Below are 17,330 nucleotides of genomic sequence, written 5' to 3'. Positions count from 1 at the left end.
CATCTCGCCAATCATTAGGGGGTGTTAAAGGGCTGTGTTGGGCCAAAACGACTTACTATAAGTCCAAAAGTCTCTGAAGTTGTAGCAGTGCTCTCTGTGTCTCATTGTGCTGACTCTGATGAGATCAAGCTTCATGTAAACAGATGCTTCACAACATCGTAGGTGGGCCATGCGCGTATGTGATACCTGTTAAAGTCTGGTTCATATAGAGGTAGCGTGACTGCTGGCCGTACTCTCCAGCTGGGGAATATCACTACAGGGGGGCGATCATGCTTAAGCCCAGCACGATTTGGATGGCCAGTGCGACCGCGCCCTGAGTCAATTGCACACCGGTCTCCAATGAGCTGATTAAGGGGGGGAAAAAAGAGATTAAATAAAAAAAGAGAGAAAAAATGAAAATAAATAATAATAATAATAATAATAATAATAATAATAATAATAATAATAATAATAAAAACTTGAAATGTAGTTGCAAACACTTAAGCCTGTTTTAAGCTCATCTTAATGATGGAAGTGAGGTTAGAGCCAGCTGGGTGTGTAATCTGAAGGTGTGAGTTTAAAATGGTGAAATGTTATAAGCTTTAGTGCTTGTGCTGCGTTCATGGTCCAAGCTGACTTGTTTGTTGTCTTTTGTATCCACAGCAACAGAAAACAGCCCTGTCGAGGAATAACTCAGCCCTGCAGACCGTCACACTGCGCACAAAAAGTCAGACCTTTTCTTTTTTCCTCTTTTTGGGGCTGGGCCATTATGGAAAAGCTCAGAACCACATGAACTGACCCTCCTACCTCGATTTCTGTTAATCCATGATCCCCCTGCTCTCAGCTAAGTGTGTTTTGTAAATATTTGTATTATTTTGAAACAAATGGCTGAAACAAATGAGTACAGATAAACTTTTAAAGGCTAAATATCAAAACAATGGTGTTGAAAACACATCAGCTAGAAAGGAAATGTTTGTTGGAAAAAGATCAAATTTTCCCCAAAAACTAAGAAAATAAAATAAAAACTTGTATTTCCTGCAGCTGATTGAATAATCATAACTCTGTGGTGTTAATGCAGAAAATAACTTTCATCTTATGAAAAAAGAGACTTCAGCACTTTTGGTCAACATCATCCATATTAGAGCCAAAGTGTGTTCAAACAACTGACACTAAATTCTATAGAGCCTGAACCATGACTTTAATCTGTGGGATTGAAAATAAAATCTGGCTTTGAAATATGTGTTTTATAAAAAAAAAAAATATAATGGCATCAAAACATGATAGATAAGGTTTTGCTTAAAAACAGACATGAAATGTACTTTTCTGATCACTTTTTTTGCCTTTCACTTTTCTGTTTTAACTTCTTGCCACTCTTTGGCAAGAGGGGGGATTGAATCAGTTTCAGGATATGTTTTCCAAAGCCAAATTATATTTTCAATACCAAACATTAAAGTCAGCAATTTGGTTCCATAGAATTTGTTTTGGGTCCAAGCTGCACTCACTGTGCTGTCGACTCAGTGTTTGAGTTTTCCCCCATGATGCTTCTGTTCAGAGACCACCTGAAACCCACTGCAGTCTGATAGCGGTCACATTATCTACATGTCAATGGAGCTACTCTCAGTCTGTTTTTGGTCTGACTAAGCTCATAATCAGATTTCTTAAGCTGCATGTAAACTGAGTGTAGTAGACTGGTTGGGGCAGTGTCACGTAGCTACTTATTCTTTTTCTTCTGCTGGATTTCTGACATCCTTCGCGCTTTGTGACACCTGGCTGCCTGTTATGTAACTACACAGCCAGTGGTGTATTATAAATGGATGGTGCATGAGTACAGAGAGAACTATGGAGGGAGGGGGGATAAAAGACATGGCAGCTTTACAGCCGCTCTACGTGTTGGCTTATATTTTCTTTTTGATTAATGGCCCAGCCCTACCTCTTCTCCTGCCTCTCAAACACGCTGAATGGGCTCTGAACTCTCCTCTTCCCCCTTCTTCATCTCTCATCTCCCTCCCTTTCTGAAACACTTGTCCCACAGCTCCAGGAATGCGTGAGCGCCCATCGTCTGCCATTTACCACTCTGACAGTCTCAGGCAGACCCTGCTGGGGTCCCGCAGGGGGCGCTCCGGCCTCTCTCTATCCAAAAGCGTCTCCACCAACAACATCTCTGGGTGAGCACTTTGGTTAAACACAGGAGAGGACTAAGTGAAGCTCATTTCTTTTAGCAAGCCTGAAGGTGGTAACACACGGGTCACGCTGAAGACCAGCGTCAGTGTGTCCCTGTTCCTCTGAGCCGGTCCCAGCACAGTTAGCCCACGGTGGACCTGCACACAGGCTGAGCAGATCTGCCTTAGTTTCTTTTCAGTGTGTGTCCCAGCTTTGTAAAGAGCTGATGTGGCTCACACAGACTCTACTCAACCTTTGTGTGATCACTGAATATTGTGACAGTTAAATGAACAGCAGCAGTTAAAAGCTGTGATTCACCTTCAATGCTCCATGTAGGAATAAAAGACTGAGTGAAACAGAAAGTGTGCCCACTGACTCCAGCTGCAGGTCAGACCCATTCACAGAGCACAGCCGGCTCGGTGCTGGTCTACCCTCTGTGGATCCTCAGAGTCACTCTTTGTTTGAGGATAGAGCTTGTTGTTAGAGCCACACATACACAAAACATCAAATCATTCATTCAGAAACAAGATAACCAACATGGTGAACAAACATCTGTCATTTATCAATTTGTAGAGCCCCAGTCCAGGAAGGTGCAGGGACCTTATATGTCTGATAGGAGTATCAGGGCCCTGGCACTGAGGCTAATTACTACACATCAGAAAAAATATTGAATTTTTGGATCTGGTGAAAAACTTCACAAGCTGGCATTGTCAAATACAACTTTCACCCAGAAAAGTATTTTTTTTAAGTATATAATTTATTTTTTTTATTTATTTATTTTTTTACAGAAAAAGAAGGATATCGAGCATCTTGGCCAAATGTGTAACAGGACATGAGATATTTTAAAAAACAGGCAAAAACCGCAAAAAAATTTGAGTATTGTGAAAGCTCCTTACAAAAGTTTCTTCGCTGAAGCAGGTTTAGAGGTAAAACAGACTTAAGTTCCCTCTTCCGACCCAGATGCATTGTACTGCACAGTAAGAGTCTGAACTTTTTTTGTCCCAAAAATGTTTTCGTCACATAGCTCCCCCCAGTGATTGTAGGTAAAGTCAAGCTGCTACTTCAGGAGTAATATCTCCAAGAATGTTGCACACATCTATACCACCTTAAATGAAGAAAGTCCCTGGGACTTTGGTCTTGATTTGTAGGAAGAACTGTGAGTACTCATCAGAGGCTCAGTGCGGTGCAGAGAGTTTTTGTTTTGACATCTCCATTAAAAAAAAGCTGGTCTAGCTTAGCCATACACCACTATATCATAATGGTCTCCAACCTGTGGCTCTGGAGCCTCCTGTGGCTCTTTGACTCCTCTGCAGTGGCTCCTTGTAGCTTTAAAAAATATGTTTTAAATAAAGATTTTTTATTTTTCTTACAGAGGGTATTGATGGTTGAAGACATTGACTCTAAATAAAACCATGCTTTAACATTTTATAGAGCTAAATCTTCATCCCATCTGTCAATAAAGCCTGCCACCGCTCTACTTCACCTCCTACAACATCAACAGCCCACCAACTTTCCTTGCACCTGTGGCTAACCTCAAGTTTTACAGCCCTGGGAAGATAACTACATCTACAAAAAGACTAATCTGGAAGAAAATACAGATTTTAATTCTGTGTGGATAAACTCATTTAACTGTCAAAATGTCTGCTTAATATATATAACTGATATGTGGCAAGACATTGCCAAATAATAATGAAAAAGGATTAATTGAGTGGTATTATCAATATATGTTATCAAATTCAAGCAGTCTTTTAAGAAATAGTTAAATGTTAGCAAATTTTGAAATTTCATGTTATAAAAATGTTTCAAAAATCATTTTTTTGGACAATATTTCATACATTTTTCCACATTTCATAAAAAAAAATAATTTAATTTTGCAATTCTTTGACATCTAAAACTCTTCAAAGTTTTAAAAACTGTTTGATTAAAAAAAAACATTTTTTTTACAAATAAATTTCACATTTTTTGAAGCTTTTCAAATGTATTAAATTTTATTTTAAATTTTCAAATTTTAATTTTTATTATCTTAAATATTTTTAATTAAAAAAAGATCTCTTGCACATGTATTTGAGTTTTTACTTTAAAAAATTAAATGTCATTATCTTTTAAGTTTTGCAAATTATAAAAATGTTTAACTTCTTGAAATTTTTGTAAACTTTTGAAACTTAATTATGTTTTTTGCCTTTTTTTTTTTTTTACTACTTTTTGAAATAAAAAAAAAAAAAACATCACATGTACAGTTTATGAATTTAAAAATTGTCTTGTTTAGGTCCTTATTAACTAGTTTGTTATTATTTGTAGAATTTTCTATACTCTTTTGTCTCTATTGCAAAGCTTAAGTTGATTTTGTGCCTTCAGACTGTCTTCCATCCATGTGAGCTGAGGTTAAATGGCTCCTTTGATAGTAAAGGTTGCAGACCCCTGATGTATCACAACAAAGACAGTTTTTGCTGTTGTGGGGCAGCATGATGTTAATAAAGGTTTGTTTAGTGGGTGTGGCCTAATGACTAAAAACCCCTTATTTTTGTAGTCGTGTTCAAAAATTCATCCCGTGCAGCCTGTTTCCTCTTCTGCAGTGATCATGCCGAGACCTCACAAAAGTTATTTAAACCTGTGTTATCACGAGTTAGGTATTTGGAATTAAGCGGGAAGAAAAACACTGACTGTTCTGTTTTTATTTTTTTGTTTTGTTTTTTAAGAATGAACTCCTTTACATGGAATGATCCAATCCCCTTCTTCCAAGTTTTTATAAGAAGCATAGATTATGAACAATAATCCTGGAGCTCCTTCACAAAGGTCTGAGGGCATGGCCGTACCAACCTCTCAAAGTTTGACATCTGACAAATCTGGATTTTTTAGGAATGATTTGCTTCATCTGTCTAACAGAAATTGCCCAATCAACACCATTTCAGCCAGTGGGCGCTCTATGAAACATGTGGTCTGTAGAACCCAATCAGGCAGTTCATCAAATCTGACATCATTAAAATCCTGATTTTTTTGTTTCTCTGAGGTCAGACTGACTCCTTTGTCTTTGGAGGTTAATCTGCTAAAGAGGTTTATTTGTTTTGTTTTGTGTAGAACACTCAGCGGTTGTAGATTTGATTTGTGCATTAGACTTCAGGTTTGGTTGTTTTTCTAGGACCCTGAATGACGACTCTCCTCTGGGTCTACGGAGGATCCTGTCCCAGTCCACAGACTCCCTGAGCTTCAGGAACAGAGCCATGTCCATGGAGTCCCTCAATGATGATGGTGAGAGGACGACTGATGTGGCTGTATGTGAGTCAGTTGTTGAACCATTGTTCTCATGGATCTGTGTTCCTGCTGGTCTCCTCTGGTTTAGGAGAGATGTACTACACGTCTATCCTGGAGGAGATAGAGTATGAGGGTCAAGACTTCAAGGCGGACTCGTGGAGCATGGCTGTGGACAGCAGCTACCTGCAGACTCACCGCAAGAACGTCATCAAAAGGCAGGACGTCATCTATGGTGACAGGAGCCCCCTCCACCCTCAGCAGCATCCACCTGTTCTCTGACCACACTCTGCTTCATGTGTCCTCTCTGATCTCCTGTGGTCTGCCTCAGAGCTGATCCAGACCGAGCTGCACCACATGCGGACGCTGCACATCATGGAGCGGGTCTTCAGGCAGGGCATGCTGGAGGAGCTGCAGCTGGAGCCCAGCACCGTGCATGCCATGTTCCCCTGCCTGGACCAGCTGATCAGGATACACTCACACTTCCTCGCACAACTGCTGCTGCGACGCAACCTCAGCATGCACCCCGGATCCACCCGCAACTTCACCATCCACCAGCTGGGAGACATTCTGCTGGAGCAGGTGACTGACGCGTCCACTCAGCCCACACTGCTGCACTCCTGCACCGCTCCTTCTCATTTAGTCTTTAGGCCCATGATCCTCACTCAGGAAATCGTCCTTTTTAAACCATGTTACTGTCACTGCTCATATACTTCCATGTGTCCTTTACGTTGGCATTGCAGTGCACCAATACATCCACCAGGGGGAGCAGCCCAGAGTCAAAAGTTTGTGACAACTACAAACTCATAAACAAACATGGTGACTGTGGAGGTGGTGCAGCTAATGCGGCCCATGCATAAAAGACAAAAACAGTGACAGCTTTAGGAGGCGGTGGTCTGTGAGGCCGTTAAATACATCACCAAAGTTCCTCCATTGTTGTTTCTTCTTCGTGCCTTTCTGGAGTTACATATCTGAGTAGTAACAGCAACACTGCCCCCACGGTTTCTGGTGGTACTGCTTCAAGTGGCCTGTATCTGAAAGTTTCATGGAAACGTGCAGAAATACGGATAAAATGAATGCAGAGCACAGAAAGAAGGCTACATATGTATCAGATTAAATGTTGAACATAAACACACCATTATTCTCTTCACAGGTAAATAACTTCCAATCAAGAAAAACATATCCTCTAAAATGTATCCATTTATAATTTACTACCTGTCTAATTAGCTTTGACTGTCGAATTAATAATTCAAAATGTAGGCACTGACAAACTTGCATTTACTGTGGCATTAATTTATTTTGTTAAATATTTTACTGACAATTTTTATTTAGTAGAATGATTTGAAATGCACTCTTTTTTTTTTTAGATTAACCAGACACATTACATGTATTTATACAAAGTATCAGTATTGGATCGGTATCACCGATACCAGCCTGAATTATACTCAGGATCAGAAAGGAAATCAGTGGTATCGAACATCACTACCGATTAGATGTGATTTTGTTTCGTTCTTGCAAAAACAGAAGATAAACATGCTTCAGAGGGGATACAGGCATGTTCCCTGTTCAACACGTTGGACCACCTTTGATCCTCCTTCATCCCTGTTCCCTGATTCCCCCCTCAGACTGTGCACCTGTTCTGTCCTCCCACATATCCATGTCCAGTTACAGCTGGAGGAACTGATGGAGGGGGTTTATTGAAATTAATCCATGATGACTTTGTTCATTGATATGGGACCGTTTTGGTATTTGAAAATCTATTTTCATATAAAGCTTTATGTGAAGCATTCAGACACACAGTCTCACAGAAGACTGAAAACTCCACACTGGATTGGCTGGCTAATCTGTTCACATCATTTTACTTATAGACTGTTTAAAACATGGACGTAGTCTCCCCAACCTCACCCGCCTGTTTCTGAAACGGAAAATAAAGCACATCAGCTATAGCGGCCATATTGGTAGTGGCAAGGGCTTTGCGTACAGCTATAGGGCGCCTGTCAGGCATTGTCTCATATTCTTAGACCGGAGGTTACTGCTTGATTATACTTCTTCATCTGAACTCATTTCAGGGTCTAAAAATCCATCAGTACCCAGAGTTCTTAGAGCTGGACCAGGAGAGAGCTGGTTTCTTTACAAAGACACTTCCTTAAAGTGATACTCCGGGATGGAACAAGTTGGGTCCTATCACAAGGTTTAGGGCAGAAGTTACCCCTACAGCAGTGTTTTTGTGCAGCAGAAGCCCAGAGCGCTCGCACCAAACACCCCCTCCCAGCTCGTCAGCCAGTTTCCTCCTCCCACCAAAAACTCTGGTATGGGTCTGCATTCACGCTTAATGAAGAGAATTTTCAGCGCGTTACTTTCACACAAAAAACACCGCTAAATAAGGCTCTAGTTCTCATTGTGTTGTAAAACGGCGCTACCTCCGCTGCAGAGCCACAGCTAGCTACGAGGCGCTCGCCGCTTAGTGTATCAGTATGCACGCGCGGCGTGCCAGATATAAACAAATGCAGGTAGTCTGCCAGGACGAAGAGACACGATGAGAGCTAGAGCCTTATTTAGTGGTGTTTTGTGTGAAAGTAACGCGCTGAAAATTCTCTAAATAAAGAGTGAATGCAGACAGATATCAGAGTTTTTCAGTGGGAGTCCGTTTATTTGTGTTTTTGGTCAAGTAAAATATGGCCCCGTCTGAGTGCAGAGGAAACCGGCAGAGGAGCAGGGAGGGGGTGTTTGGTGCGAGCGCCCTGGGCTTCTGCTGCACAAAAACACTGCTGTAGGGGTAATTTCTGCCCTAAACCTTGTGATAGGACCCAACTTGTTCCATCCCGGAGTATCACTTTAAGATTTCAGCTGTCTCCCTCACACAACTACACAAAGTAACCTCTGCGTGCGTATGTGTGTGTGTGTGTGTGTGTGTGTGTGTGTGTGTGTGTGTGTGTGTGTGTGTGTGTGTGTGTGTGTGTGTGTGTGTGTGTGTGTGTGTGTGTGTGTGTGTGTGTGTGTTAGTTCTCAGGTCAGTTTGCAGACGACATAAGGAAGACATACGCTGAGTTCTGCAGCCGACACATGAAGGCTGTCAAACTGTACAAAGAGCTGCTGGCCAGAGACAAGAGGTTCCAGTGCTTCATACGGGTGAGACACACACAGACACACACATCCACACACTCACACAGTTGAATGGCCAGTGTGACCCTAAGATGATCCTGCAGCCTCCAAAGATTTCAGCTCCCGTTGTTCCCTCATTCATTTCTTTCTGGTTGAGCATTTCTAGGGTTGAATGTAACGCGAATGTGACTTAGATCAGGGCGTTCATTAAGGTCCTGTTTCCACCAAGTGGTCCGGTATGGATCAGTACAGTTTGGTACATGTTAGATCAGTAAAGCCTGATCCAGTTTGCGAATCTAGAGCCAACCGTGCCCTTCTTGGAAGGTGAGCTGGATGCTGATAGCAACTACGTAATAGCGTGACGCCTTATCAGTGCAACACCACAAGAAAAACACCGCACAGTTTTGTTTGGACAGCAGTTTGACTCTGTTTGATGGCATTATTTTCCAGACAAAAACAAAGTTCTTTTCAGGAAGTGGACTAGAGATTCAAACATGTTAGGGTTACTTGTTCTGTATTACCACTGGCTCACAGGAATTGACAACTCTTCCAACCAATCAACGGACTGCAGTGTTTCTAGCTCCTCCTTCTGGGGTCTGATTGATATGACTGGTACGGAAGGGTGCCAGAAAGTGGGACGGAGTGGGTCGATAATTTGGAGACTTGTCCCAGTTTTTAGTGAAAGGACAAAAAACACGACCAAATGTGTGCTGTACTCAGATGAAGTGAACTGAACCTCTTGGTGGAAGCGGGGCTTGAGTGGAGGTAATGATAGCTCTGACTCTCCACCTGAGCTCTGACGCTTTAGATCCCTCCTCTGGTAACTGCTCGCCACTTTAAAGAGAGGTCCCACACCCAGCAAGGATCAGGCAAAGGTTCCTCTGACTTCTGTAAATAATCTCATTGCACTGTCAAACCACATTAAATCGTGCTCTAAAAGTCACATGGAAAAGTGAGTGAGGACTCTGATTCACAGCGGGTGGGTCGGGGCCCTTTGCTGCGTTGCCATGGTGTTCAGGAGTGCATCTTGTTGGTGACTCAGCGGATCTCCAAGTATCCTGTCCTTATCCAGAGGATCCTGGACAACACCACTGGTGAGTCAGCATGCAACACATCACAATGGTTTTATTATTCATCTGAAGATCAAAGTGGGTAAAACAGGAAGTTACAACATCCAGAGAATCTTCCAGCACAGTGTCTAAAATTAAACCACTCACATCTCCAGGATTTGATCCTACAGGGTCCAGGCTTCATGTCCAGCTGTGTGTGTTGTTCTGCTGCAACAACACAACAGACTTTATCACAAAGACTGTCACAAAGACCGCTCTCAGTCCAGTGACAGAGGAGACCATCGGGGCTCTGTTAGATCATCAGATCATGTTCTGTTAGTGAAGAGCCCACTAACCAACTCTCTGCTGTTCTTTGTCTAAAACCGTCTTTGTGCTTCTTCATCTTGCAGATGATGAAGAAGAAGCTTCCTCTCTGGCCCAGGCTCTCTCCATGGTCAGAGAGCTCCTCAGTCTGATAGACCAACAGGTACCAGAACAGTCTGTGGGTCACCCATCAGCCAGGGAAGCTCCTCATAGAACAGAGAGAGGAGGCGTGCGGAACGCTGAATGACTATGAACGATAATTGCCAAAGGGTTAATTACAGAGAGCATGGAGGACAGAGGGATTCTGGGAGTCTGAGGTTTGCCTGACACTTGTCCTTTCCTGTGGTATTCAGATGGAGGATTTGGAGAAAACCCAACGTCTTCAGGAGATCCAGGCTAAGCTGGACCCCAGAGCCGAGACCAGAGTGCGGGATGGATCACTTTTTAAATCAGGAGAGCTTTCCAGACGCAGACTGGTCCATGAGGGAATCCTGTACTGGAAAACACCTGGATCCCGGCTCAAAGGTAACAGTGTTGTGGAAACAAGTGAAAAGATAACAATACGGTAATACATCGCGATACTATATCCATATAATTTAATTTTTAATAGTAATATTTCTGTTTTTTCTATTTTCAAATAAAAATTCACATTTTAGCCAAGTTGAAAGTGAAACACAACTTCCACTGCAGCAGATGGAGTGTTACTGTGCTGTGTTGCCCATAGACTGTGCAAAAATATAATCTCAAAGTTCATTTAAATTATTTCATTTTCAAACTTGATAATACTGGTTTTTGATGCTATGGACATCATTTTTCCCTCTTTTTTGGGTAAGTTTAAAATATTTTAATTTCATTTTTTACAGTGGAGTAGACTGATAAAGTCATAATCATAGCAACTTTTTTATGTAAAAACATGGCAAGATTTTTTTATGAGTAACATTGGTTACACCAAGTGACATTCATCAGTTTAACCAACTGACCACGACTTTCAGCCAATCATTAGTTTCATGTCACAGTAGTTTAAGTGACAAACTTGATGCACTTTGTTTTCAAGTAAAGTGTGTGAAACACTGCCTCTGACTATTTCAAATACAGTAAAACAGAAAAGTTGTTTTCAATCAAATAGTTCTGACTTAACCTGTCTTTCTATTGTTGAGTTATACTGTGTGATTTACATAAAAGTCATCTCTTTTTTCTTAGTTAACTGTGTAGATTATCAGAATATATCATGATATCATGATATAATTATATCGTGACCCACGTATCGTGATGTTCTTGCCAATACTGACCCCTAGTAAGGTACTATGTGGCAGACACATAGGCCCAGACACAGGAGGAGCCGGATCCAGACCAGGGGGGGATCCAGACACAGAAGGAGCTGGGAGGGAGGGAAGGACCCAGATAAAGCGGATGCAGGGCCATGAAACGCAGGCGGGTGAAGGACCCTGCCAGAGGTGGAACAGGACCTTGACACAGGGGGAGTGCACAGACACAGAGGGGGGGCGAGACCCGGACACGGGCTGGTTTGGGAGCTGAAACGATGTTGATTAAAAGATGTTTTTCCTCCTCACTTTTATGGCTGTTCATCATTGTTAGCATCCTGTAGGTTCATGGGATATCAGAAAGGACCCTCCCTGGTCATACATGTGGAAACCCGTGTTAAATGTTGACGTGTTGTTTAGAGCTTCTGCAGAGCTGAACGCCTTCATTCCTTACAGCTCCATCCAAGGGCGTAGGTTTGGTCTCAACATTGGTAGGGACAATATAACAGCATACCCTGCATGTACACTTTTTGCTGGGGACGGGACATTAATAAGACCAAACAGATAGGGTGAACGGGGGTCAGGGCTACATTTCTCACTAATATGAACCTAATTAATTGGTAGGCTAAATGATCAATGCAAAATAAATCTATATTGACCTATACTAACTTTCATGTGTATTGGTTCCCCTGATACACCATTCAATTCAAACCTTTATTTTCAAAAACTACTAATGAAAAATTTTGAAAACTTCCAGAATAAATGTCTGGATTTTATTAGCAAATTTAAATTGCAATATTTGAACATAACTTAAAATTATATTAACATACACAATACAAACTTGCAATGTTTTTTTTGCAATGCAAAAAAAAACCAAACATTTGTCTTAAGACCACTCAACATTGTCTGTCTTATGAATAAATTAAATATAACTGAAAAAACGTCTTAGACAGAGAATAACAAAAATAGATAAAAATGGAGCCTTCCTTCAGGTAAAACACTACTGCCACAAGCACAGCCAAACTCATAGACAGCACCGCTCCTAAAACTGCATTAATCGTCCAAAAACTCGTGTTTTTCACCAATATTCCATCATAGTCCGCTCCGGGTTGATATCGATGATCTGCTGAAGTCTGTGTCACTCCAGACAGCGCTGTGTGGCTGTACTGACCTCTGAACTGACGAAGACTTTGTTTACGCTTGCCTCTCAAAGAAAGGAGTCGGCTCTACAGAGAGTACTGCGCATGCACAGTATGCTAACTCTGATGCAGGTCGGACTTTCAATAGCAAATTTAGTGGTACGTGTTCCCCACCTCCACAACATTGACGTCTTTTTACATTACTTACAGTGGCTGCTGCTGGCCGAAAAAACTTCTAATATCCCTCCTCTTCGAAGGAGGCGGCATGTTGTCGACACGTATTTCTGTCGGGGCTGAGTGAGTGTGTGTGTGTGTGCGTGTGTGTGTGTGTGTGTGTGTGTGTGTGTGTGTGTCGGGGGCGGAGTCCATAGTCAACCCAACGTGCGTTTGAGGGAAAAAAAAATGGACCGGCACATTCAGCGAGTGAAAAGGGGTAAATTCAAGTCTGAACATTATGAAAATAATTCACTTAATAACGGAAGCGTCAATTCTATCCTTACAACATGTGGGAAGACAATCTAAATTCCCTATATAACTGAACTCATTATATAATGCAAAAATTTGGTGGGGACAATTTATGCCTCCTGAAAAGTTGGTAGTGTTATGTCTCTACCGTCCCTATGCAAACCTACGCCCTTGGCTCCATCATTTGCCCAGGTTCCACTCTGTTCCTCTGTGAGGGACAGGAGTTTCACCAAAACCAACCTGAGTCTGATGTAGCCCTAACACACGTGTGCATGTGTTGTCTTTGTGTTTGTGTGTAGATATTCAGGTCATCCTGATGACAGACATCCTGGTGTTTCTGCAGGAGAAGGATCAGAGGTACATCTTCCCATGTCTGGTAAGAAAACTTCTGCACGCCTAGAAAAGATCTATTCTTTCTGACAACTATAAAAGTCCTGGTGATACTGAGTTACCTCCTGAAAACCCTCCTGTGCTCTGTGATCCAGGACAAACCACCAGTCCTGTCCCTCCAGAACCTGATAGTGAGGGACATCGCCAATCAGGACCGAGGGATGTTCCTCATCAGCGACTGTACTCCTCCAGAGATGTACGAGTTCCACGCTGCCACCAAAGAGGACAAGAACGTGTGGATCAGACACATCCAGCGCACCGTCAGCAAGTCAGAACACACACACACACACACACACACACACACACACACACACACACACACACACACACACACACACACACACACACTCGCAGGGTCAGTTGCTCTACAGCCTCTTAGTATGAGCAAGTTTCAAAATAATCAGTGTATAACATGAAGATCAAAGAGAAAACACACACACCATCAAAGGTGATCTGTGCTCTGTGCTCTCAGGTGTCCGTCCAGGGAAGAGTTTCCTCTCATAGAGACTGAATATAAGGCTCACCTGCGGAGGCTCAAAGGTCAGGATGCATGCTTTAACACACAGTCCACTCACCATCATCTGATCCCATCATCACATCCTTTCCTACGCTGACTTTTGACAATATTTGATCAGCTGATGTGGTTAAATCTGGGAACAGGGGAGAGCTGTAGAAAGAGAAATGAATCAGGATCCAAACATGAAGTACCATGATAGAAACCACCTCAGGTTTCAGATGTGATGGGGTCAGATGCTGTCAGCTCAGAGGCTGTACTTTCTGTACTAACCAATCTGTGAACAACAGATTGGTTAGTACTTTCTGTACTAACCAATCTGTTGTTCACAGTTCACTGAGGACGTGGTCACACTGGCAAACCGTACCGTGCTTAGGCACGCTTCAACACTAAAGTTTAGCTCGTTTAGCCAGTGTGACCGCACCCCAAGGTGTACTTATTACATCAACACTACTGTTCCTGTCTTTGCTGGATTCACCTAAAGCCCTGTTTCCTTCGAGCGGTCTGGTACGGATCAGTACAGTTTGGTATGGTTTGGATCAGTAGAACCTAATCCTGTTTGCATTTCTACAACCAGCCGTGCCCTTTTTGGTAGGCGGCATATAAGCTGGATGCTGTTAGCTGTGTCAGCTACGTAATAGAGTAACAGCATAGCAGGGAGACACAGTGTACCCCGCTAATAAATCCAACAAAGAAGAAAAATGGGACACAGTAAACAAAGAGCAACGATGAAAGACATGCAGCAATTCGTCTTCTTTGTGATTGTCATGTGACTCTTTGTTTCAAAGAACAATCAAGATTTGTTTCAAGGAAAACTGTGTGCTGCCAGGAGAAATACAGTAGCCGCTGTCACACAGGAAGTGACAATGCTTTCAACCAATCAACAGACTGCAGCGTTGTAGCTCCACCTTTCGGGGATCAGATCAGTACATCTGGCACCCCAACAGTGGGGTCCCAAAAAGTGGGACGGTACGGGTTTGTAATTCAGGGATCTGTCCCAGTTTAAGTCAAAGGAAACACCAAAAGAGTCGTGGCGTACAGAGACCAAGCGGATTGAAGCACTTGGTGGAAACAGGTTTTATGATTCCTCAGAGATGTTACTTCAACCATCGTGGGTGAAAAAAACAGTTAGAAATGTCCCGTTGTTACAGCTGTTAGCTCAACTTTGTGTGTGTTTTAAATTGTGTATTTATATCAACTCTCTCTCTCACATACACACACACACACACAGCTGACCTGCAGCAGAAGGACCGGGAGATGCTGGAGCTCCTGCAGGAGAGGGTGATGTTATTCTGTGAGCTGGCGGAGGTGACGAGTGGCCAAGATGGGCTTCAGCCCCCCATCACTCGATATCTCTTCAGAGCGGACACACCGCAGGCCCCCCGAGCTGAGAAGCTGCTGATGGACGCCACAGCTGAGGGTAACTCTTCAAACCTCCAGCTCTACACACACTCTGTGAAAAAGCTCCTCTATGAACCGGACGTTTAAAGAAAGATGCATCAGAGGAGTCGCAGAGTGTCTGACAAACATCACTTTGACCTGAGCTGTGAGCACAAACACAGGCTGAGCCTCTTTCTCTGTTTCCCTGTGTCCACAGTGGACAGGCTGAGCGAGCTCCTTCTGGGCTCCAGCTTGGACATCCCTCTGCTGTATCATCACAACCACCTGGAGGCGCTAGAGGCCGGTGAGTCAGAGAACAAAGAGCATCCTCACTCACTCACTCACTCACTCACTCACTCACTCACTCACTCACTCACTAACTCACTCACACTGGGGTACACCCTTATGGAGAGTCAGCATCAGTCTGACTTCAGGAAGTGGAAACTGCAGATGGTCTTTAGAAGACCTGCACTGTAAAATGTGATTTTGCACATTTCTTATTTTGGCACATTATTCTATCCATATTTGACAAAAGGTTAATGAAGTTGTTGTGATAACTCTAAATAATACGTTGGTATTGTGTCAACTACAAATTATACTTCAACTTGAAAATCTACGGCCACATAAGTCAGTAATTGATGCTGATTTGACAATAAAATAATTCAGTCAGGCGTGGATTAAAAACGCTTTCGTCATCACGTTTCTGCAGCTGTTACTAAGGTGCATTGTGGTGATGAGTGACTTAAAAAAAACTTGCTTTTTTTACTCTTGAAGGCAGAGTTTTCATTGGTTGTTAACCCTTTTTAAAAATAAAGTTTTCTTATTAACACTTGTCTATGGCCTAATGGTCAATTACTCCATCTGAGGATCACTGTCAGGGCTCTGCTGCTGCACTTTGTTTCCTCATTTCCCTCATCCCTTAGGCTCCAAGCTGTTTAGTAGAGCTACAGCTTTCAAGATATTACCCAGAATGCTTTTGAGTTGTAACCTTAAAGTTATTGTTACAGTGACTGAGGGGAAGTGCAGTGAATATGAGAGCCTCAAACTGTTTTATGAAGCTACAAGCTACACGTTAACACCCAGAATGCCTTTGTGAATTTCATTTTTTGACCTCAAAGTAAAGAGGGGATGCAGAGGATATGAGACTCTACCACAGTTGATTGGGGGATTTCATGCTATCTGAACCACATAACTTGAACATATTGCCTACCTTCCATGATATGGACCAGCCGTCTGTTCGTCATGGCACACACCTGGTTTTAGAACTCCATGACATAAACCGTTTGACCGTTTTTTAATGTAGAACAACAACCTGAACAAACTCTCAAATATGAGTTAAAGCTATGGTCTACGATGTGAAACCCAGTTTGGCTGATGAGACACATTTGAAAAACGCAGCCTCACTCACCCCTCCCCTCTGTGTTCCAAGATCCCGCGCCCCAGCTTGTGTCGCCCTTCTTTGCCTCCTAACAACACGCCCCCTCTGACAGAGCAAGAAGCCGGCCGGCAGAAAATGTAACAAACAAGACAGTCATCCTCAATGTAACACACATCGGTAGCTTTTTCAATTGGACCGGCGCGATCAAAACCATGAATTAGCCGGCGAAGCAGGTCTGGCGTTGCCACTGCCAGCTGATCAGAGCAGAGCCGACTGTGGGCGAGGCTTTACCTTTCTCAGCGTGTCTTCACCAGCTCAGTTTACAATGCTAAAGATGTGTGGCTAACTTATGCTAAAATCTATTGAGCCGACCCGTTCTGACCAGCAGCGTTCAGTCATTAGCCACTACAGCCACAGACTAACCAGAGTTTTTCAGCTGACTCCTCCCACTGTGGTAAACAAATGTGTTAACGAAATGTTAAAATGACTGAAAAGTTAAGTTGAGTTGAAATAGATTAAGTATTTCAAACAACTACCTGAAGAAGTTGACCAAAAAGTCAAAATCAACCGAACAAAGACCAGAGCTGACACAAGACATTTAGTTTTTTCCCAGATAACTTCTGTTGTATGGAGGACCAAAACTGCCAAAATTGAAACAACATTGAACAAATATAAGTGAAAATAAAAAAAAAAGTTATGCACAAGTAAATAAATAAAATTAAAAACAAATAAAAGAATAAATGTGAAAATACAGTGGAGAGCTGGAAGGGGGTTTTGTTTTATTCTGCGACGACAGACGTGATCCAATTGAACCATGAAGCTAGCGATGATGAAAATTTTATTTTATTGTGGGGGGTTAGAATCAGTAATGAGAGAATTTCTGGCTCATGTTTTTGGGAATGTTGCAGCTTTCAGTGAGAATGTAAACAGGTCTGCCTCTTT

General features: G+C 42.5%; 1 protein-coding gene across 1 annotated transcript in view; it reads left to right on the top strand.

The window, feature by feature from the left end:
• Positions 1-17,330, top strand: part of arhgef2a (Rho guanine nucleotide exchange factor (GEF) 2a) — a 45,053-nt gene that overhangs the window by 20,628 nt on the left and 7,095 nt on the right. Inside the window, exons 4-17 of the mRNA XM_074686443.1 lie at positions 643-706; positions 2,012-2,144; positions 5,276-5,385; positions 5,477-5,620; positions 5,717-5,967; positions 8,389-8,514; positions 9,464-9,581; positions 9,947-10,023; positions 10,214-10,385; positions 13,026-13,102; positions 13,212-13,384; positions 13,589-13,656; positions 14,862-15,050; positions 15,228-15,314. Coding sequence (XP_074542544.1) covers positions 643-706; positions 2,012-2,144; positions 5,276-5,385; positions 5,477-5,620; positions 5,717-5,967; positions 8,389-8,514; positions 9,464-9,581; positions 9,947-10,023; positions 10,214-10,385; positions 13,026-13,102; positions 13,212-13,384; positions 13,589-13,656; positions 14,862-15,050; positions 15,228-15,314 — 1,789 coding nt within the window. The remainder of the gene's footprint in view (positions 1-642; positions 707-2,011; positions 2,145-5,275; positions 5,386-5,476; positions 5,621-5,716; positions 5,968-8,388; positions 8,515-9,463; positions 9,582-9,946; positions 10,024-10,213; positions 10,386-13,025; positions 13,103-13,211; positions 13,385-13,588; positions 13,657-14,861; positions 15,051-15,227; positions 15,315-17,330) is intronic.

The sequence above is a fragment of the Halichoeres trimaculatus genome, unplaced genomic scaffold (assembly GCF_033239565.1).
Source record: "Halichoeres trimaculatus isolate MK-OKI-2021-1 unplaced genomic scaffold, fHalTri1.1 fHalTri1_scaffold_14, whole genome shotgun sequence".
Classification (NCBI taxonomy): Eukaryota; Metazoa; Chordata; class Actinopteri; order Labriformes; family Labridae; genus Halichoeres; species Halichoeres trimaculatus.
Note: the sequence above shows the minus strand (reverse complement) of the source record. Positions and strands in the feature narration are given on the sequence as shown.